The sequence below is a fragment of the Rattus norvegicus genome, chromosome 15 (assembly GCF_036323735.1).
Source record: "Rattus norvegicus strain BN/NHsdMcwi chromosome 15, GRCr8, whole genome shotgun sequence".
NCBI lineage: Eukaryota > Metazoa > Chordata > Mammalia > Rodentia > Muridae > Rattus > Rattus norvegicus.
Window position 1 is genome coordinate 38,112,813 of NC_086033.1, and position 20,863 is coordinate 38,133,675.

The following is a 20,863-nucleotide window of genomic DNA, read 5'->3' on the forward strand; positions in this document are numbered from 1 at the left end:
CTGGTTCCTCTTGTCTCAGTAAGTGACTCATCATCTGAAGCCCCCTAATGTGATAACGATAACACCATCCCATGGTGGGCAGCAGCATCCGCAGAGGCCCAGCCCGGCTTCTCTGTCCTCTGGCCCTGCATCCTGCCTGCACCCTGCAGGACACGGGGCTCTGCAGCTGCCAGCATTTATTTACACACATTCCAAAGCGGAGGAGCTAAAGGGAGCATGGAACGAGAAGGCTGGGACCCTTAACTTCTACACAAAAAGCTAAAGTAACCCCACACGAGAAACTGCAGTGTGGATGTGGTTAGATGCAGGAGGTCTGTTTATTGCCCTGGGCAGACCAACGAGGAATTTCCTGTGTGCTATGCCAAGTTCAGGGCTCAAGTAACCCCGTCTGCTGTGCGTGTGATGAAGCCAGCGGTTGTCCTGGGTATTGACACGCTCTGCTCCTCTGCTACTTGTTCCTGGCAGAGACCCTTCCGTCCACATTCTACCAAGTGTAGGAAGGGATTAGAAAGGGGAAAGGGGAGAAATTCCTTCTAAAATAACCAGAAGGAAAAAAAGCAAGTTAAAAGGGAAGCCCGCACCAATGTGTTGAACTCTTTCAGAATACACACACACGTAGTACCTCCAGCAATAAAATTCCTAACCCTGGACCCAAGACTGTTTGCCTAGGTCCACACAGAGTCAGCCGTTGGCTGCTTCAATAGAAACAACTTTCATGTTGTATTCTGCCCAGAAAAGTAGATTTGGGGATTTTTTTTTTTTGGAGGAAAGATTGAATTTATCATAAAACATATTTCATCAAGGTCCCAGTAAAACGAACCACCTTTTTAACCAAACCACAAAGGCTGCAGATTCCTTTTCTGGGAAAGTTGGCTGCTTCTGTTGGAAAGATTAAGTTCTGCTGAATAGTTCAGGGCAGGGAAAGATAGACGATTGCTTTGTCCTTAACGGAAGCCCCAAGAAACAGGGTATCGCACAGGCCGGTTTCCTCACTGCAGATTCTTAGAGCAATGTGTAGGAGTGGACCCAAACATGTTCTAGAAAGAACATAAACCATGCAGCCAATGCAAAATTTATCTGGAATCCTCCAGCACCCAGAGAGGGCTCCCTGCAAGGATTATATAGAACAGGAGCTTCTCTTGGTGCTGGTAATGTATTTGCTCAAATTGAAGGTACCACCGTTTCCATCTACATGATGAGAGGGTGCTGCACGCCTTTCCCCTCCCACTTCCTGTGTGGTTGTTCCTGGCCTGAGAGCATCTTGAGGGGAAAAGATGCGTGTTTTAATATGATGGGCTACTTGGCCAGTTTATGAAAAGTAAGGTTGCCCAGAGGTAGCCCTATGGATTAGCTACTGGATTTTCTTGGAGCAAACATAAAGATTATTTTCAAATTGCTTTAGGCACTGACAGGTTCTGAATTGTTATACACGTAGTTAAATTTGACTTTCAGATTATCTGGTTATCTGCATCCCTCTGCCCCATGTGCATCCAGGTCCCACAGGCCTCCGGCTCTCTCTCTCTCTCTCTCTCTCTCTCTCTCTCTCTCTCTCTCTCTCTCTCTCTCTCTCCCTCCTTCCCTTTCCCCTCTCGCCTTCCCCCTCCCCCTCTCTCCCACACACACTCTTTCTCCTCTCTCTGGAAGCTACCTCTTCCTTAGCACTCCCTTATTAATTATGGACAGGGTTTGACTATGTAGCCCAGGCTGCCCTGACGTTTCTAACCCTCTTGCTCCAGTTTTCTGGGGTTATAGTTGTGTTTCATCCCAGCTGGTTCCCTCCAGCTTCCCAAGCCTGGCTCTCCATTTAGCCTTTTCCTATATTCTTTGGGCTGCAGTATAGACAGTCTTTGTTTATCTTTTCTGCTCCTTAGATCAAAGCCATTTTGGTGAGGTCTGTTGGTGTTTCCTACACTTAAGGATCCTGACCGTGATGGCTACTGATGTTTTGTATGTTTAGGTGAAGCCCCAAATCAGACCGGCTGAGCATCCGGCTGTCCTTCAGTAACCCCGACTTGGTACTGCCACGATGAAGAATTTCTCCTTAGGAGAAATGCTGGCGTGAGTTTCAGTTTTCAGATACACTTTTGTGGAAACAAACCACACAGAATTCGGTATTCCAAGTTCAGGCTCAGACCTCACAGCAGTCACTGTCCTTGGTGTCAAACGCAAACTCTTCGTCTTTGGCACTCCCTGTAGACACCGGTGTGCGGCAGAAAGCACGTTGCTATGAATGCTCTAGCAAGAGGCAGCACAGGCTGCTCCGATGAGGGTGGTAAGGGAGAAGGGGAAAGATAGCTGAGAGTCTTCAGCAAGTACAATGGAGAGAGGATGGGGCTGTGCAGAGAGGAGTAGAAGGAGAAGCAGAGTGCTTAGGGTCTGAGGGACCAGGAAGCCATTCGCATGCATGAGTGACATGAAATTATCCCAAATTCTTTCAGTTCACCGTATGGTTGTTATCGTGTAGCATTAGTCACTAGCGCTACTTCTGATAGAAACTATACAATACGTCATGAGATTATAGGAGCCGTGATAGGGTGAGGACTCTGAGGCTGATCTCCTCCTCTGGGTCATCCCTGTCTTCATGGTTTTGGTGGGGGCCATCTGTAAGGTCCTATCTAAGCGACAGCAGTGACCCCACCTTTTTGACTAGTGAAAGCAAGTGGTTAAACGGTTAGCTTTTCCTCTACAACCTACTTAGCAAATTGGTTATTTTCTTGCTGACCTTCTAAGAGTGGCCTTTCACACTTTCAGTCCCTCTGCACACAATAGAAGCTTTGTTAGGAAGTCATTAGAAAAGGAGCTTTTCCCCTTTGTCAGCAGTTGCATAGGTGACGTCCTTAATGAGTCTTTAATGAGCAGAACTACTCTCCTCCAGCAGCCTTAGGGACTTAGAAAATGGCTCCCAAACTCATGTGATAAGGATTTTTCTGGTACAAACAGCTTGAGAAGGCTCTATTGCGGGGCAAAGCTGGAGCAGAGTGGAAATTTGACCTAAAACTGAAACTCTATTTGCCAGGAAGACCTCAAAAGTCACTTGCTATAAAAAGCAACAGAGGTGGGGGAGGAGCGGAGGTGCCAGGATGGGACTAGCGGGGACAACCCCTACAGATGGAGAATTTTAAGGTTCATGGATGGTTCACAGGCACGGAAAGCACACAGACAGACAGACAGACAGACAGACAGACAGACAGGGACACACACACACACACGTGCATGCGCCTTGTGTATATGGGTGCATACGCATGCAGAATACAAGGGTCATGGCTGGGTGTCTTCTTACTTGCTGTCTACCATCTAGCCTGAGACATATAATATCCCACCAGACCCGGTGTTCACTGATTCAGCTAGACTGTCCGGCCAGTGAGCTCCAGAGACCTGCCTGTTGGTGTCCAGTGTTGGGAATATAACCACTCATCGTTATACAACGATTCTTTTTTTCTTCTGTGTGCTCTGAGGACTGTACTCAGGTCCTCATGCGTATACAGCAAGCATCTTTAACAACTGAGCCATCTCCACAGGCCAACATTTGTCTCAGAATTTTAAAGACTAAAAAGGTAGTCTTTGTGGACTCAAAGAATAGCTTTTAAGAACAGCACTCCTAAGTTAGACAGTTATATAAGGGACACAGGGGAATGAAGAGTAATTACTTTTCTTTAAAAAATCATTTAAAAAATTTTTTTAGAAAGTACGCTAAAACAGCATCTGGTAGATGGTATTCTTACCAAGATGGCACAGGTCAGAACTACATAAAATTAAATCACTTTCATGCTGGGTAAGAGAATATTACTCTAATAAATTTATCTAAATATGGAGTAGGGTAACTTTTCAAACAATGATAAGTCCTTTGGAGAAAACCTTTGTTAACTATAGTTGTGTCTTGATTTTTGTTTCATATTAAAAACGAAGCTGTCTCTGGCTACAGCGGCACACACTGGCCAACCTAATACTTGAGAGGTTGATGTAAGAGAACTGTAAACTGGTGGCCAGCCTAAGCTATACGGTGAGGCCCTTCCTCACAAAATCAAGGGTTGAATGGAGCCCTGTGTAGCTTGTGCAGGACACTGACTACCGTCAGCATCTGCTAAAAACATGGAACAACAAACAAACAACCTCTGAATCAAAATCTATGGGGTAACTTTTTTTTTTTTTTTAGAATCAAGCTCATGTCAGAGTTTGAAAATGTTATTTATGATTATTAACTTGATGTCACACGGAAGTCTTATCACACTCTAATGTAATGTGTGATCTTCGAACAGTAAATAAAAAATAAAACGGAGAAAACCCCACAGGACATGATTTTCTAAGGGACCTTTTAAATAATCTGGCAGTCAGAAAGACAGCTCCCAAGAACGTTACTCTCGTTTGTTTCTAGAATTCCTTTTCCCACATTCATCACGAAAGGGAAAGATCCAGACTTACTCAGTTACAGGACATCTCTTTTCATGGTCATTCTTTCTTCCCTTACCAGACCTGGTAAAGTGTCCCAACAAGCTCATCACTTAGTCTCAGCCTCTCGTCTGTCCCTCCACCTGGCCTTCTCAGTCACACACGCTCCTGGTCCTCCGCCCCCGCCCTTCCCCACTCCTGCATCTTTTTGTTCGACAGTGTTCTTGACCATGGTGCCCACTGCCTTTCTTTCCTTTAATTATGGTGCAGGGTTGGGGATAGAATTCCAAATGTTAGATGCTTTCTTTCCTTGTAAGTAAGACTCCTGCATCCGCATCCCCCCAGCAGGGGTGCCGGATCTACTGCTGCTTTGAAGCTGCTCTGAGCGGCCAGTCACCTGGAGCTCCCTGCCCCCTTGTCCTCCAAGGAGCCATTCCCCAGGAACCTCGCGTCACCCATGAAATCACCTCCGTGATTTACGGGAAGCCAGATGCTGCTAAAGCCCATGCCTGACATTTTCTCCGCCCAAACCTCTTCCACACCCCACCGCTTCATACTGAAGTTCGTTACTTCAGCTTCTCCAGGCCCTTGGATCCTCTTCACTGAGCCGGGCCACCACGAGCTTTGCGTTGGTGTCCACACCAAGCTTTCTGTTGTTATTTATGTAAATCAGCCATGTCCTGGCCATGGTTACATAGTAGTCTGTAATTCCATTTCAAGTCCTTTTTTCTCATCTAACCTATCCTGGTCATGTTTTCTTGTACAGCTCTTTGGCTTGGTGGCCTTTTTCAATAACCCTTGTTCCCTTTGACTCCCACCCGCTCTGGGAAGGGGAATTGATACATTGGTCACTGGATACCAGACAGGGCCACTGCCCTCTGAAGATGTGAGACAAGTAGGTGTCTTTGTGCAATGGGAACACGGCTGTCGCCCAAAACACATTTCCACATACGATGTGGAAGGAGAAGTCCCAAACCACATAAATCAGGCCCTGTGACTGCCAGGCACGAATATTACAAACTAAAAAATCTGCACTTTAATCTGCTGACAGATATTTAAAAATTAACAAGAATGAATGACAAATGTGCCACCACAAAACCTCTAACCGAACCATCGAAGCCACCTGACTTCTAGCGTACAGCACCCTTGAAAACGAGGACAAAATTAAATAGGTTGCCCAAAGGGAGAGAACTGTGCAGTGGGGGAGGGGAGCACTGGTTCCCCAAATTTGGCGTGTTCTATTACATCTTCTCAAAATAATGTCCGTTGCCTGAAATTTCACACCCGTGTGTTTAAGACTCCATCTCATTGCAGGGCAGGCCACTTTGATAAAATGTAATGCAACGTTTTAAGGAGGATTGAGTGACATTTGGCAGACACCTGCTTTCTCATCAACCTTGCTGCTGTCTGCAGGAACAGGATGGTGGCTCAGACCCTGAAGGCTAAGGGACTTGTAGGAATCCCCATGCCTACCCTGTCTGGCCACAGAGCCTCCAAGTCTCAGTCTCTCCAGACAGTTGCAGATTTGTGAACAAACTGTTTAATTCACTATGTATGTAATCGCACACATACAGTGTATCTATGTGAAATGTTTACAGTCACACTTCTACATATGTATGCTGTGTATCTGTGCATTTAGCCATCAGAGGAAATGGTTTTAGAAAATTGTGGGCAGGGGCTGGGGAGACGGCTCATTTAGTGAAAGGGCTTACTGCACAAGCGAAGAGGCCCAAGTGTGACCCCCAGAACCCAGGTCAAAAGAAAGACGGAGCATGGCGGTACTCCATGGGGTCCTGGAGCCAACCCACCAGAAAAGAGAAACTGTGCTTTGTCTGACAGTCAGCCATTGTGGAATGCACACCACTTGCTGGTATTCACATGTGTCTTCTCTCTAGTTTCTCCACTCATCCTCAGGTACACACTGTCCCTCTATGTACCGTTGTCTCCGCTGGCAACGATGGAAGCTCAGAAGTACCACAAGCATGGATAATATAAAGGATGGACTTAGCTGGGTAAAGGTCTCGGGTTAACTCAGCTCAGGCCCCACGGTCACAAGCAGAATCCACACTGAACAGGAAGCCGTTGGACACGGCTCTTTATCACCAAAGCTAACACTTCTGAAGTTCCGCTGAGAAGTGGGTAGGACACAGGGATGAGCTCCCATCGCTGGCGAGAATTAGAGGCAAGCTCATGGGGTCACAGGGCCTCCAACTTTATATATATATATATATATATATATATATATATATATATATATATATATTATACAGAACAAAATCAATCCCTACTTGGAGGAAGCAAAAGAAGGCAGAAGGACAGGAAACCCAGTGTCCCTTCAAGCACACATTTCCAGTGACCTAAGGACTTGTGGGTGGTGCCATGGACTAGGAAACTGTGTATATGTTAGTGTTTGAGGAGCGCTGAGAATTCAGGCCTACAGTTGCATCCACACCCTGTTGAAGAGAAGGTGAGCGGCTCTATATAGACTTCTTGAGGGAGCAAATGCCTCCTTTGAGCTTTAGAGACAGTTCCTCCTACAGGGCAGCTAAGCACTCCCCTGTAGTCAGGGGGAGAAAACAAGGCCCAAGGGGCATGCCTGGACGAAGTCACAAGTCAGGAACTGTGAAAACACCTTGGAAAGATGAAGGCTGGTGGATGACCCTCTATCACACCAGGGCCACTAACTGGAGGACGAGGCCCACCTGGTGCTTGGGCAATGGCCACCTGGCAACCCTGGTCCTTGGGAGAGACCTTAGAATTGCAGCCGCACGAGATGGTCTGCATGCCTCCTCCGCTTACCTGTTGAAACACATGTAACCTGCAAACATCTCATGTGAGCACTCCCAGACTGAAATCCACTGGACGGTGCAATCCAGGGAGACAACATTTTGGGGAAGAAGAGCCACAGCTTGGTCTGACTCAATGACAGCCTTTCGACATGCCCGTGCCTTCCTTAGTCTGCTTGCACTTGGCCTAGTGGGTGTGCACTCCGTTCCCAAGTATGTTTGGAAAACTCACAAATATATCCATCCATCCCCACATTTAGGGGAGGAAAAAAAAAACCCTGCTCCATTCCAGTAACTGGCAGGGGCCCGGTGTTTGGCACTGAAGTCAGAGTTAGCAGTTTGTAAGCTTTGAAGTGAGATGGCTTTCCCTTCTCTTTTATTAGCAATGAAATGAACTTTAAAGGGGGAAAAGAGTTGGTGAGGAGTATTTTTCCATGGCAAGCCACGTAATGTATTTGGTACAATTCCCTATTTAGAAATCTGAACTGACTTGAGGCACTCATGGGGACTACCTGGTGTATCTCACATAATCCCTGACCAGGAGAATTTGGTCAAATGCAGGTCTTTTCGGTGCACAACCATCTCTTATGCATCTGCAAGGCAGCGCTAGAATGTTACAGTGGGATATTTTAGAGCAGTGATCTTTAAACTCAGCTTGTACACCTAGAGACTTGACTCTCTCTCTCTCTCTCTCTCTCTCTCTCTCTCTCTCTCTCTCTCTCTCTCTGTCTGTCTCTCTCTCTCTCTCTCTGCATGTGTATTTGATAATAACATGCACGTATCATCTTGAGGGACTGCCATTTTAACAGGCAACCTGGATGAACCTAATGCAAGCAGTCAACAGCCACTATTGAGAAAAATTCACTTAGAATTTCTAAAATTCCTTGGCCAAAAGCATTGGGGTTTTAAATTGTTGTAATACTTCTTTGCAGGAAGATTCAAAACTCATCCGTCCTTCCAGGGAAGGAGAACATGCGTATTCTTGATTTCCCATAGGCTATCTCCACAGCGATTAGCATGGATGACCTTATTCTGACTTTGCTGATTAGGAAGTCATCGAAGGCCAAGAAATGTGCCCAAGGGTGAGATGGCTCTGACTGGGGCAGGATCTCTGTCTCCTGATGTCAGAGCAAAGGTTAAGTTTGGTGCCTCCCTTCACATGGCCTTCCCTCACATCAGAAGCCCTGGGAATTACTTGAAGAAAATTCAAACAGTACCATCCTAGTTTCCCAGTTCCCCTAGAGGCCCCACAGCAGCAGGGAACTTTGGGTACATGGAGGTATGCTAAGGGACTTAGCTGTGCTCTACTTCCGAGCATTTAAGCTGTGATGGAGAAGTTTCTACTGCACGGTTATGGTACACTGGGAAAACCATTCTCATCGATCCTCTATAGCCCAGGGCCATGCCATTCACCATGACAGACACAAACTGAATTCTTAATTTACTATAAATCTAAGTGTGTGCCTTGAAAAATGAAGAATTCCTTAGAACCCTTGGAATGCTATGTCTTTAGAAGAGTTCCAAGATAGCTTCTTTGATTCCACAGATGTTCACTGGGACTTCCTGGGTGGCTGCTGGGCTTTCTATATCGCATCACAAGGTGCTGTAGGGAAGATGACACTCTGACAGTGGGAAAGAGCTTTCATTCTATACCCTTCCTTCCCTCTGCCGGCAAGGGAAGACCTGCCTTCAACCCCGTGAGAAAAACTCCAAATGGAATAGACTAGACAAAGAAATACTTAATCACATTGGTGGGGAAAATCTCAGGAGAAACAATGTATCTTTTCAATGGCTGAAGATGTTATGAATAGACAGACTGCTTGCTGCCACATCTGTCTCTGGCTCTGGGTTGGGGTGGGGGCTGGGATAACAGTTGCCATTATTAGATACTACTTTAATTCTTAGAGCTTCAAAGAATTATGTTCATTTGCCAAAAACCCACTGTGTAGTCAACTACAAAGAATCGTTTATGAAAATCACTGGAAGCATTCTTAAAATTTTTTTTTGAGACAGGGTTTCCCTGTGTAGTCCTGGTTGTCCTGGAACTCACTGTGTAGATCAGGCTGGCCTTGAACTCAAAGATCTACTTGCCTCTTCCTTTGAATTGCTAGGATTAAAGGCATGTGCCTCCACCTCCTGGTGCATTCTTAAAATATTAATTTCCACAAACATCCTTTTCCTAGAATGCTCCTTACTCTTAGGAGCAGCTTGGGCATGCTTGCAGTAATCTCCCTTGGGAGCCTTCCTCCTCTGGCCAGCCTGAACCCAGCTGCTGTGTGTTTGGACACAGTTCCTCCTGCGACTGACTTAGGCTTCACTGGTATGTCAGCATAGTCCCAGGCGCTCTTTCTGTAGGTGTGATTGTTTAGCACCATACCCAGTCTTTAATTCATTCTTGCCACTTCCCAGAGAATCCAGAGACTTCTGAATCAGATAGCAGGTGAGATGCTGTCTTAGGCCAGGGCATGAGAGCCACTTTGAACTCTCACACTCTTCCTCATGTGGACCTTACCCCAGAGGAAGACTATAGATGCCAAACAGATCTTTGATGAAAACTATCAGTACTTTCACTTGACGCCAAGCAGAAACCTTAGTCATAGCTAGCTATCTTGTTTCAAAATGACCCATTTGCTTCCTGATGAAACCAACAGACAGAAAGGAAGAAGACGCCACTGTTTAAGTAAAATATAAAGTTTTCATACAAAAGTGCTGTGTACTTTAATTAAATAGGAGCTCTTCTTAACTCCTTGTTGGTGGGAATAGCTTGCTGCAGGGATGGCCATGCAACACTTAATGAGTGGGACATCTGGGAAATGAATCCTATGGTGATTTCCTCATTTCCCATGGAGAGTATTTACACACACCGAGACGGCTATGATATGATGTCATTGGGCTATAGGATATCATGGGACTGTCCATAAATGTATGTTGTCATCTGTTGACTGAACTGTTGTCATCTAGCATATGATACCCATAACCTTTGGCCTTGCCCAGGGGAGCTATGAGCACCCTAATAGCTCCGTGATGAACTCGTGGCCCCTCTGTAGTTTGAAAGTCAGCCATGTTATGAGAATGAGGATTGGCAAATGGCCCAATTCTCCACTTTAGAAGTGTAGTTACTAATGTGAGTGTACACAGAATAGGGCCGGCTAGAGCAGTCAAGGAAGGGAAGCATTTAAAAGGGACAGTCTTGTCTGTCAGTCAGGAACCCACCAACTCCATCTTGTCAGCTGTGATTCTCCTCTAATTTATACACTTGTGTGCCGTTTGATTCCTTTCCTTATATAAATCAGAGATGAAGTTGAGGTTGCCGGGGAGGGGGAAGCATGTCCTGCAAGCCCACTGCTGCAGGGCAGGGCCAGCACCCTTGATTCTCACATTCAAGGAGGACCAGAGCACTCAGGGATATTGGCTGATTTGCTTACCAGGTAAAAGACAAGTGATAAAAGCCCTGGGCTGTCTCATGAATGAAAGCTCTTGGGCATGCATCTAGACTTAGGTAGACCCAGGGCTTTGGGTTCATTTCTGTAGAATGAGGCAGAACCACTGGTCAGGACTGCCATACCTGATCCTAAGTTGATCTCTTCCTAGCTCTGCTCTTGTTTCCAGCATTTTAAGCATCCTACTGCAACGTAGGAAGCTAGACTATCATGGAGGTCTACTCCAAGCACAAGCCCTATAGCAGGTGTCTAGTGTAAGAGACAATAACGATCTCACAGATAATTGAGATCTAGGGTTGTACATGTTTGCTTGGATCTAGGCAGCTGCCAAGGCAGAACAGACAGTGAGTTTCTGGCTGTTTGGGAAGAAAACATGGAGCATATAGAATGGACCTAAAGTGGTAACACATTGGTGCTTCATTTTACAAAGAGGGATGAGCCTAGCTAGTGAGACTTCATAGAGTTCCTAAAGACTAGGGCTTGGGGCACCCTCCTGGGCATCTCACAGGATTCTGATTATGTGCAAGGCAGCGTGGGTTTATGGGGTGGGCTCACACAGTCTCACTTGTGAACTAAGTTTTATGCTTTAGGCCATACCCAGCTCCTTTCCTGTATACCCAATGTGATAGAGTTCTGCTGTAGCGTGTAGTTTTATGCTGTACTGCCTTTGCCTGGAAAAGTCGGCGGTACTACCAACCCCCTTCCACTTTCCCTTGAATCCGAGGATAAAGACACAGACACACAGTTGTTCAATTTCAACTTGCTTTCTATGACCTAATTGGTCATTGTTAGTGACTCAATGTTAGACAGTTACACATAATAATGTAAAAACAAAATATCAGAAACAATTCAAACAATTGTAAGGTCTCTAATCTCAGTGCTTTTCGATGGCTTGAAGAGATAAACAAAGAGTGGCATTGGCGGACCAATTATCTGGTTACTAGAGTTATTAGGGTAATATTTTACAAGTGACCAGTTACCAATTAAGCAGCTAATTATATACTTAATAACTGAACTTGTAATCAACACAAGCCTTGCTCAAGACTGCTTCAAACCCATTCCTATCTTCCAAGGGCCACAAACAGTAGACACTCAGTGCAGAACTACAGACGTGTGGGCACGCTGTAAGTTAGAGGACTTAGGGTGAAATCTTTCATGTTTTTTTTTCACACCACTTTTACATTTCTCACACCACTTCTGTGGACAAGACAACCTCTTCTAGCTGCTTTAGTTGCTTCCTCTCCTGGTAAGTTTTGATGCAAGCAGCCTGCAAAACCTTTACTAAGGTTCAACATCACAGGACACAGAAAGCCGCTTCACTCACATGTGCACAAACACAACGGAGACACACACATGGTTCACAGTACTGACCTGCCCTTTCATGTCAGGAGCGATGGGGATGGTCGGCCAGAAGGTTGAATAGACACCAAAGAACACCAACCAGATCAGCATGCTTCCCCACACTGCCAGGTGACTGAACTGTGGAAGAAATGAATGCTTAGACAGGTCCCTCTGCTGGCCTTGGAAGGGGAAGTTCACTCCAGTCAAGATGTTGCCTACCCCTCATTCCACACCCAAGCCCCTTTCTTGATTGGAAGAAACTCAGGATATCCTAGTGACTGGAGAACTCAGAAAGAGTTCCTTGTCTTAAAATTTTTAATGATGAATTCAAATTATTGGTGGCTTAAACCAACCTGAAGATGAAAGAGCTTGGAGCCCTAACCTCCCTCTAAAATCCACATCCCAGCCATAGTCCTCCCACCCCGGGTTATCTCAAGTGTTTGCTTTATAAAACGAGGGTTCAGCCATCTCTGGACAAATGGACAGAATGTTCTTACATATCACTTAGAGACAACATCTGTGCTACTTAGTGCAGAGATTACTTAAAAAACACCTTGGAATGGATAGTACCTCTTTTAAACACTGGAAATATTGTATTTAACAGAGTTTCAAAAACCCACATACAACTGTTCACACTTATAAGTACAGTGTGACATTCCAATACATGTTTGTAATGTATACTGATCAGATCAGGCGCCTGGAGTACCCACATTCACAAAACATCATTTCTCCATGTGGGGACCATTCAAAACTCTTTCTTCCAGGGTATTGAAAGGTACAATTAGTGAGCCCTCAGCACAGTCAGCCCATTTCCTACAGAACATTAACGTGACTGATGTACCCTGCACCCCTGCTTTGCCCAGGGGTGCAGGGTACATCACAATTTAATTCTACTCTTCACTTCTGTGAGATCAAATGGTTATCTTATACCCCTTTGAGTTGCTGGTCTTCCTCTTTTGTGCTCTTAATATGATCCGTGACTTTTCTCTTTACAACCTACGATCCAACCCGTCAGCAAGCTCTGCCCTTCAGGTTCTCTTTTTGAACAAGTACTTCCATATTATCGCACTCACTACAGCTCCCTGCAATATTCCAGGCACTGTTCCCACCTCCCGGAATCACTGCCACCATCCTCGAACTGATTGCAGGGCTCCGTGCTGACCTCGCCTCCCAGCCCCTTAGCCTATCAGAGCAGGAGGTAAGTGATCCACAGTTACCCTACGGCAGAGAGGTGCTGTGAGCGGTGGTTGCGATCCCATCTCGGAAAGGACCAAATAGGAAACAGGATGCTGATAAAGCAACCCTGGGCTCGCTAGCTAAATTAATATCCTTTAATCGTGGCCAATAGTTTCACAGTGTGTTTTCCATGAGATTTTAGGAGGAAAAAAAATGACTTAACTGTATGTGCCCCAGTGCACCCTCTTTATCTGAGAACACAAAGGTTGAGAGACAACAGAGGAATGTCAGAGAGAAGTCATGTGTAAAAGTTATGTGTAAATACTACACTTTCTCTCTCCCTTTCTCTCTCTCCTCCCTTTCCTGCCTCCTCTCTCCCCAGGCCCCAGTCAATAGCTTTAAGCCATGCTAGGAGTCAAGTAAATGAAGCAGTAGGTATGGCCGAATCCCAAATTGGCCTTTATAAAGATCAAAACTATTTTTTTTTACTTGAAAATTTTGAAATAAGACAACTGTAGAGTATTTACTGTTTCCTCAAGGATTAAACGGAGGTCACTGCACACAACTATCTATCATAGCGAAAGGAATAATTCCAAGGAAAACTCACTTTAGTCCAAGCTGTCGTCTCCAAACCAGCTTTCAAACAAACTGTGACCACAACGTACTGTGAAAAAAAGAGAGAGGCGTTTTGTGTGACGCAAGTATTTCTCCGTCACTCTGAACTTCAAGGAATCCACAGCCCATAAAGACATGGAGTAACTCATGCTAATGTGGAAAGCGTTGCATGTCTGGGGAGGTTTAACCCACATGTGCTCCCTTTACGAACGGCTCAGCGGTGCTAAACTTACCGTGTAAACAATATTTCCAACAAACAAATAGTCTGTGGCGTGACCACTGGTTAGCGGAGTATCTGGAAAACAAAGAAGCCACTGTTAGCTTCTAGAAGGCTATAGTGCAATCTGGTTTTGTTTTTGTTTCATTTTCATGTTTCATGTTTAAGAACATTAAAAAAAGACAACGATATTGTTTTTCATCTTATTTTTAAGCCAAGCGAGTAAAACAAAGGATCAGACTTTTGAATAAAACAAATGCTTGATTTGCATTGAACTTATATCTTTCTAAGATCGAAGTGTCTTTTTGTCTGGCAGGAGAGCAGGCAGCGAAGGACTGGTGTGAGCACAAAGCAATCGCCTCAGCATTCTTAGCCTTTCTCTTTTAACTTTTGCTAAATCATCGAAATTAGTGCAAAGTGACTGAATCTATTTGGGGAGATATTCATTCTTCTCGTTTGAAACCACACGGGATTCTGGGAGCAGAAGGGACCCAGTGAGAGGTGTTTCAAAGCAGAATTGGGTATTTTAAGCTCCATCTTCATGTTTCTTTCTTTCCAAGGGTAGCTCTATAAGGTCCCTAGCAGCCATGATAGAAGAGGGACTCTGCTCAGTGAGACTCGCCCTGTGGGAATCTGACTCTGATCCTGAAAGTGCAAAACTATTTTAAAGTCAGGGATGGCTTCCTGAGTAAGCGTCCCTCCTTCACATTCAGGTTCAGATCTGGGGTCCATGAACTGGGTGGTAAGGACTTCTGGGATCACGTTTCCAGCACGACGGCTGCTGTCCACGTCATCTAACCCGCTGAAGACTCTGTCTATTTTCCTACAATGGTGGGAAGACCAGGTTGAGTCCTAGGTGGACTCCGGCAGTGGATGGGTCTGTGGGTACAGCTCTAGGGCATAACTTTGCTACTGGTCTGAGAGGTCAGTGTGTGACCAGAGGAAGACGAAGCACAGTGTAGCAAGCACCCACAGCACTGAAACTTTCATGGCTGCCATTGGGGTCGGCACTAGGAGATCAGAAAGAGATTCCACCACAGACATAAAAAGAATGCTCTGGAGACTTGGGGAGACATGTGAAGGTGTAGGCGAACCCAGTTTAAAGCAAATGAAGAGAAAGTTTAAGAAGGGGACAGCTAAATGTTTCAGTAAGACGACACACTGAGGTGTGGGCTGCACATGCTTCTCTGAAAACTCAAAGTCTGAAGTGCTTCAAAATCCCATGGACACCTTTTAGGTTCTGGATTAGGAATATTCAATGAGTGAAGTGTTTGCTAATATTCCACAGTCCAAAATCTCTGAGCTAGAAAATGCTTCCAGTCCCAAGGCAGGGACATTCATCCCTGTCTTTACAAACAGTCAGTCTAAACTGAGAGAGTACCTGGATCTAAGATTATTCTAACAGTAGATGCAGCACTTTAAAGACAAAGATTAGTCAGGAGTTGTTTATTCGAGTCTAGCAAAGATCACACTCATGAAAGGAGCAAGCTCAATCTGTGGTGTGCTCAAGCCTGCTCTATGTAAAAGATGATGGGAACTGGGAAGAGAAGGCTCCTGTCTCCATGCAGTTTGGATGGCAGTGGGGGAACAGAACACACACAGGTGAACAGACTGGGGTACAGTCATGCATTAAGACATGCAAGGTAGACGATCTGAGTGCAGAGTGACCAGAGGTTGTTACTTTAATTAAAGAGGTGATAGGTGAACAGACCAGAATGACAGAGAGGTCATTTGACAGTCATAGTTCAATCACTATCAAAAAACAGGCTCCTAGAAAGAGGAGAATCTGCTAAGAATTCTATGGAAAATGGTACTTGATGCACTCAAAGTCCATCTGGAAGACCTCTGGCCAGAGACTTGGGGTGAGGGGGGTGTGTGGAGAGGCCAATAGAGGTGGACTGTACCAGAGTCTACACTTCTGTGGTAATCATGACTAAGGAGTACTGAAAGATGCAGAACCTTAGAGGATATAGTTTTGAATATTCTCACAGGAACAGTGCAGCTGACAGGTGAACAGAGACAGGATATGACAGGAACGGTGGTGGTTTGGTAGGGAAGGCATCCAACTGTGCAGGTGGGCGATACTGGTGACAACAGAGTAACACACCACTGCAGAACCCTGGCTCCTTTTTGTCAACTGAAAAAAAATCAGTTCAAGAAAGAAACCCCAGGGGCTGGAGAGATGGCTTCACTGCTTAAGATCACTCACTGGCTGCTCTTCCAGAGGTCCCGAGTTCAATTCCCAGCACCCATGTGGTGGCTCACAACCATCTGTAATGGGATCTGGTGCCCTCTTCTGGCCTGCAGGTGTACATGCAGGCAGAGCACTCAAGCATTAAACAAACAAATCGTAAAAAAAAAAAAGAAAAAGAAAAAAGAAAAAGAAAAGAAAAAAAATCCCAGATGCTTGGGTGGAGGGAAAAGAGAGCATATTATTGCTTAATGAGCTAAAAGTTGGAGGCAATGACACACTGCAAACAGCTGGAAGAGCAAGCTCTGTGTAGTGAATGATTAAAGCCGCTGAGTTTATTTATCTCTGTACCTATTATCACAATCTAAAATTAACAGAGCACGATCACAGAGCCCCCAAAACACAACCTTTAGAATAAATGAGAGCAGTCTATCTCTTCAGCTCCAGATTTAGGAACTCAAGAGAAAGCAACAAAGGCATGGTGACAATCAGGACTGATGGGTCCTGAACAACACGAGAGACTTTTACACTTCGGTTAACGCCAGCAACAAAGCAGGAAAGAAACAAAAGAGTGGAGAGAAGCTTGTGTGTAGAGTCCAACAGTATTAAACTCAATACAGAGATGAATAAAGGACCTTCCTAGACATATTTAGCGGAGAAGATATACGGATGGGTAATAGGGACTCAGAGAAGCCCAACGAGATTGTGCATAAAGGAAACGATCTCAATGCCACTCAATGAATGAGTTCCCACCCACTCAGAGAGAGGGCGTAGACCTAAAACCGAACCGTTCTCACACGGCCGGAAGCCGAGTAAGCTGTGCGGACATTTCGGGAAACTGCTGGCACTTCCTAAAAAAAAAGATTGCGCACATCCATTACACGACTCAGTAATTCCCAAGAAAAATGAAAATGTGAAGGGAACACAGAAGCTCGCACATGGACGCTCACAGCAGCCTTACCCACGAAGCCTAAAACAATGCTCGCCAGACCCACTGCCATGATGGTGCTCAGGTCATATACAAGGGAAGAGAGCCATCCTGGAGAGCGGGCCACTCACTGACACATGGAGAGTCTGAGGTCAAGAGGAGCCAAACCCAAGCAGCTTGGGAGTCTGTAGTTCCAGATACAAGTTGTTTGAAATAATGTAGCTTAGACAGATGAGATCCTGGAGGCACAGTCACCACAGCAGACTTTTGTGGACAACAGGGACAAAGTCACACGGCCACCATACTTAGTAGTTACGGTACCCAAAATGTTGTATGCAAAATTTCTTTGAAAATAGTTGTGGGAAAAGCCACAATTTACAAGAAAAGTATGTCTCATTTTCTGCACAGACAGAATGCTCAGGCAACTTCTTTAGAATATTCCAAAGGGCGAGGCTGACGGTATTTCACAAAGACACAGTTGCAATTAAATGTTCATTAAAAACACCACATCATTACCCAGCCAAACCACAGCGTATATTCAGGAGTGGCTCTGACAAATGGCAAAATGTCATAGCACGGTGCCCTGTGGCTACAGAAGACACGATGTGGTAATTGTGAAACCAGATGTGAGATGTATATGTGTATTTCCATATACATCCAGGGACAGCTGAAGTGACAGCCACCAGGCATCTTGTCCTGCGGAAGGTATTAGGGAGGAGTCAGGAACACTGGCCTCTTCTCTTGCCATGAGAACATTTGCCAAGAAATTTTGGTCCAAGCTGATGCCAAGTCCCTGCTGCCCTCTCTTCCCTCTGCTTGGAAACTTCCAGCACAATTTCAGAGCAGCGTAGACGCCAGACTCTCAGCCTAGCCACCAGCCCCTGTGTGAGCCTCAGCCTTGTCAGATTCCAGAGGCTCAGAGGGGTTACAGACAGCTCCACACTCCCGGGATTATATCCAGAGCAGAGATATTGTCCAGGATCCAGATAACTGGATTTACAAATAAACCTTCAGAATGGGACCTGTGGACATGGCTCCACTATCGCTGTCTCCGGGACCAATATTTCTGCTTCCAACTGCATATTCCTAAAGAGAACCCTCATTCTCTCCCCCTTCTTTGTAAAGAGTGGGATGAAATGTTGGAAGTGCTCTCCAAAAGGAAGGGTTTATACAAGTGTTAGTGATTATAATTACATTCACGATGGTGCTGGATTCAGTTCCTGGTTACATAAGCCTTTAGGTTTTCTCCTTGTTCCTGCCATTTCAGCTGGATGAAGTTAAGGACACAGAACTCAAATTTCAATATCTTTTTCCCCCTTGTGTTTACTAAAAATAGACTTAAAAGGGAAGGAAAAATGAGAGAGGGCAAATTCGATGCTGACACCAAATATCAGTGTTTCTTATCTCTGTGTGTACAGGTGATGGACACTCCCCAGCCTCTGGTACCTGGATGGAGCCCCAACGAAATCTTGCCAATCAGTTATGAACAGAAGTGAGAGATCCCTTCAGGAACAAACAACCCTTATAATCATCTCCTGCAAGTGTGGAAGGTGGGGGTGAGGGGTTGTGCTCAGGGGAGCCTGCGGTATTGATCCTGATTACTGATTGCGCCCAGGACATTAGGGCATACAGACTTACAACTCACTACCCTGGAGGAAGGTTCTTCTATTTGGAGAGCCCCATGTTGGAGAGCAAAGTACCTGGCCCTAAATCCACTTCCTTAGTTCATGTTGGCAGTCCTCTCTTAGCACAAGAATGACTCTGGAAAGCTGGCCTTCTGTTAAAGAAGCCCACAGGTAGCCATACCAGCAAAAACCAGATGAGATCAAAGCCTGGATGATATCTTCTATTGCCTAGGAAAGACTCGCGCTCAGGGCAAATCAGGTGGAGGGAGGGTCTTATGTGTGACCCTCACACAGACAAAAGCATGTGGCTGTCACCTATATTCTGAGATGGTCTTGGCTGACTGTTCCCTTCCTTTCTCAACCTTTTATAGATGGAGTCTCCAAAAGAACATGGGGCTGTTTCCAGTGTCTGTAACAGACACAACGACAACAACAACAACAACAGCAGCAGCAGCAGCAGCAGCATCAGTAGCATCAGCATCAGCAGCCCTACCCAGCACAAGTATTTTAAAAGAGACTTTCTCTTCTGGGAAATATATTCCCTTTCCCCCATTTCTTCCCTCATAAATGTCATCAAGGAAAATCTGAAAAAAAAATTTCAAATCAAAATTAATTTTATGTTCTTTTGCCAATAACCACATTCCACTTCAAGGAGGGCTGTTCAGCTGCTTCGACTAGAAATGCCAGGGGAAGTCTGAGAGCAGCCAACAAGGCCGTTGAGTTTTGGAGCCGCAGTTGGTGCCGTCCATGATCTTATCCTACAGTAATTTTCAGATCAAAGGGCGGGGGCTTTAGGTAAATCAAGTTGGGAGATTGATGGCGGGACAGTTGAGAGAAATCTGACTTACTGATTTGTTTGAGAGGGAAAACTCTATTTTGAAACTTGGAATGAATCATCACAAACTTCATCAACAAGACTGGCTGCTTTGAAAGTCTCTCCAAAACCATGCAAAAATAAGCAAAGGAAAGTCCTTGGAAACGCTGTGGAAAACGAATGGCCTTGCGCACACCTTCCCAAGACTATTCCTTCCCTAGATCATGTTGCCTTGGCAAAAAGGGACAGGGCTGATAAGTGACGCCTGAGTCTCCTGCCACCAATGATTGGGAGGGGATTTTAGGGTAAAACCCACTGACATAATCCACGTGGTAGCAGATGAGCATGCGAAGCCACTCTACAGACCTTAGTCCTCCTCAAGCAAAGGTTCTTCAGGACTGTGAGTAGGACTGAGGCTGGAAGTAGCTGAGGAAGGAAGGAAGAAAGGAAGGTCTAAAGGGCCCTGTGCTAGAAGGGGTGCTTGGCTTTGGGAAGCACCCTGGTTTGCTTCAATTTCTGCCCTGCTCCTGTGCTCTTGGAGGCAGACTGCTTGCATCTTTCTTAGTTTTTTACCATTGTCAGCACTACTACTACTACTACTATCTTAATAATGTGTATATGTGTATATGTGTATATATGGTTTTGTATATGGGAGTAAAGGTGCCCAAGGGAGTCAGTATATCAGATGCCCTAGAGCTGGAGTTACTGGTGAAGGAAGGAAGGCAGGAAGGAAGGAAAGAAGAGGGAGGGAAAAAAGTTCACTTGTATTTAGGACATTATATTACTTTCTGGATTTTTACCACTGACATATCACCAAATGAAATGAAGCACACAGACACAAACAGACACACACACACACACACACACACACACACACACACACACACACGCTTTACCAGCAATCATGCTCTTGCCAAATTCTGTGTTTTTCTATTTGGTCATAAGTAAAATCTTATGGCATAACTCTTCTACCTCCAGACCTTCAGGAGGAACGTGTCTCCTTGCATGCTGGTGACATGAGTCCCACTTCTGCTTCTTGACCTCCCCTCTCCCTTCAATCCAGCCACCATCCTTCCCTTTACACTACAGGCACCTTGTAGCCCAGGTGTAGTCCAGCCTTCCACACAGGATGCTGGATATGTGCAGATAGGGTCCCATTTACAAGGACACAAGGCTTGAGGGGGGTAGGGGAATGACACTGTCCACTGGCACTGCCAAGACGCAATCACATAAGCTCACTCTTTGAAGTCTAAGATCATTCCTGGCAGCTGCCGAGAGTGGCAGGGGCTCCTCCCCGACAGAAAACTCTTCCTTCTACCTCAGAACACTGGAGGAACATGATCC

The 20,863-nt window shown here is 45.4% G+C and overlaps 1 protein-coding gene across 14 annotated transcripts in view; it reads right to left on the bottom strand.

Moving 5' to 3' along the window:
- The window catches only part of Atp8a2 (ATPase phospholipid transporting 8A2), a 532,902-nt gene that overhangs the window by 119,306 nt on the left and 392,733 nt on the right, over positions 1 to 20,863 (bottom strand). For all 14 annotated transcript variants that reach the window (XM_039093999.2, XM_039093996.2, XM_039093997.2 and 11 more), the window contains 3 exons: positions 13,978 to 14,039; positions 13,737 to 13,793; positions 11,984 to 12,091 (listed from right to left, as the gene is read on the bottom strand). In XM_039093999.2, coding sequence (XP_038949927.1) covers positions 11,984 to 12,091; positions 13,737 to 13,793; positions 13,978 to 14,039 — 227 coding nt within the window. The remainder of the gene's footprint in view (positions 1 to 11,983; positions 12,092 to 13,736; positions 13,794 to 13,977; positions 14,040 to 20,863) is intronic.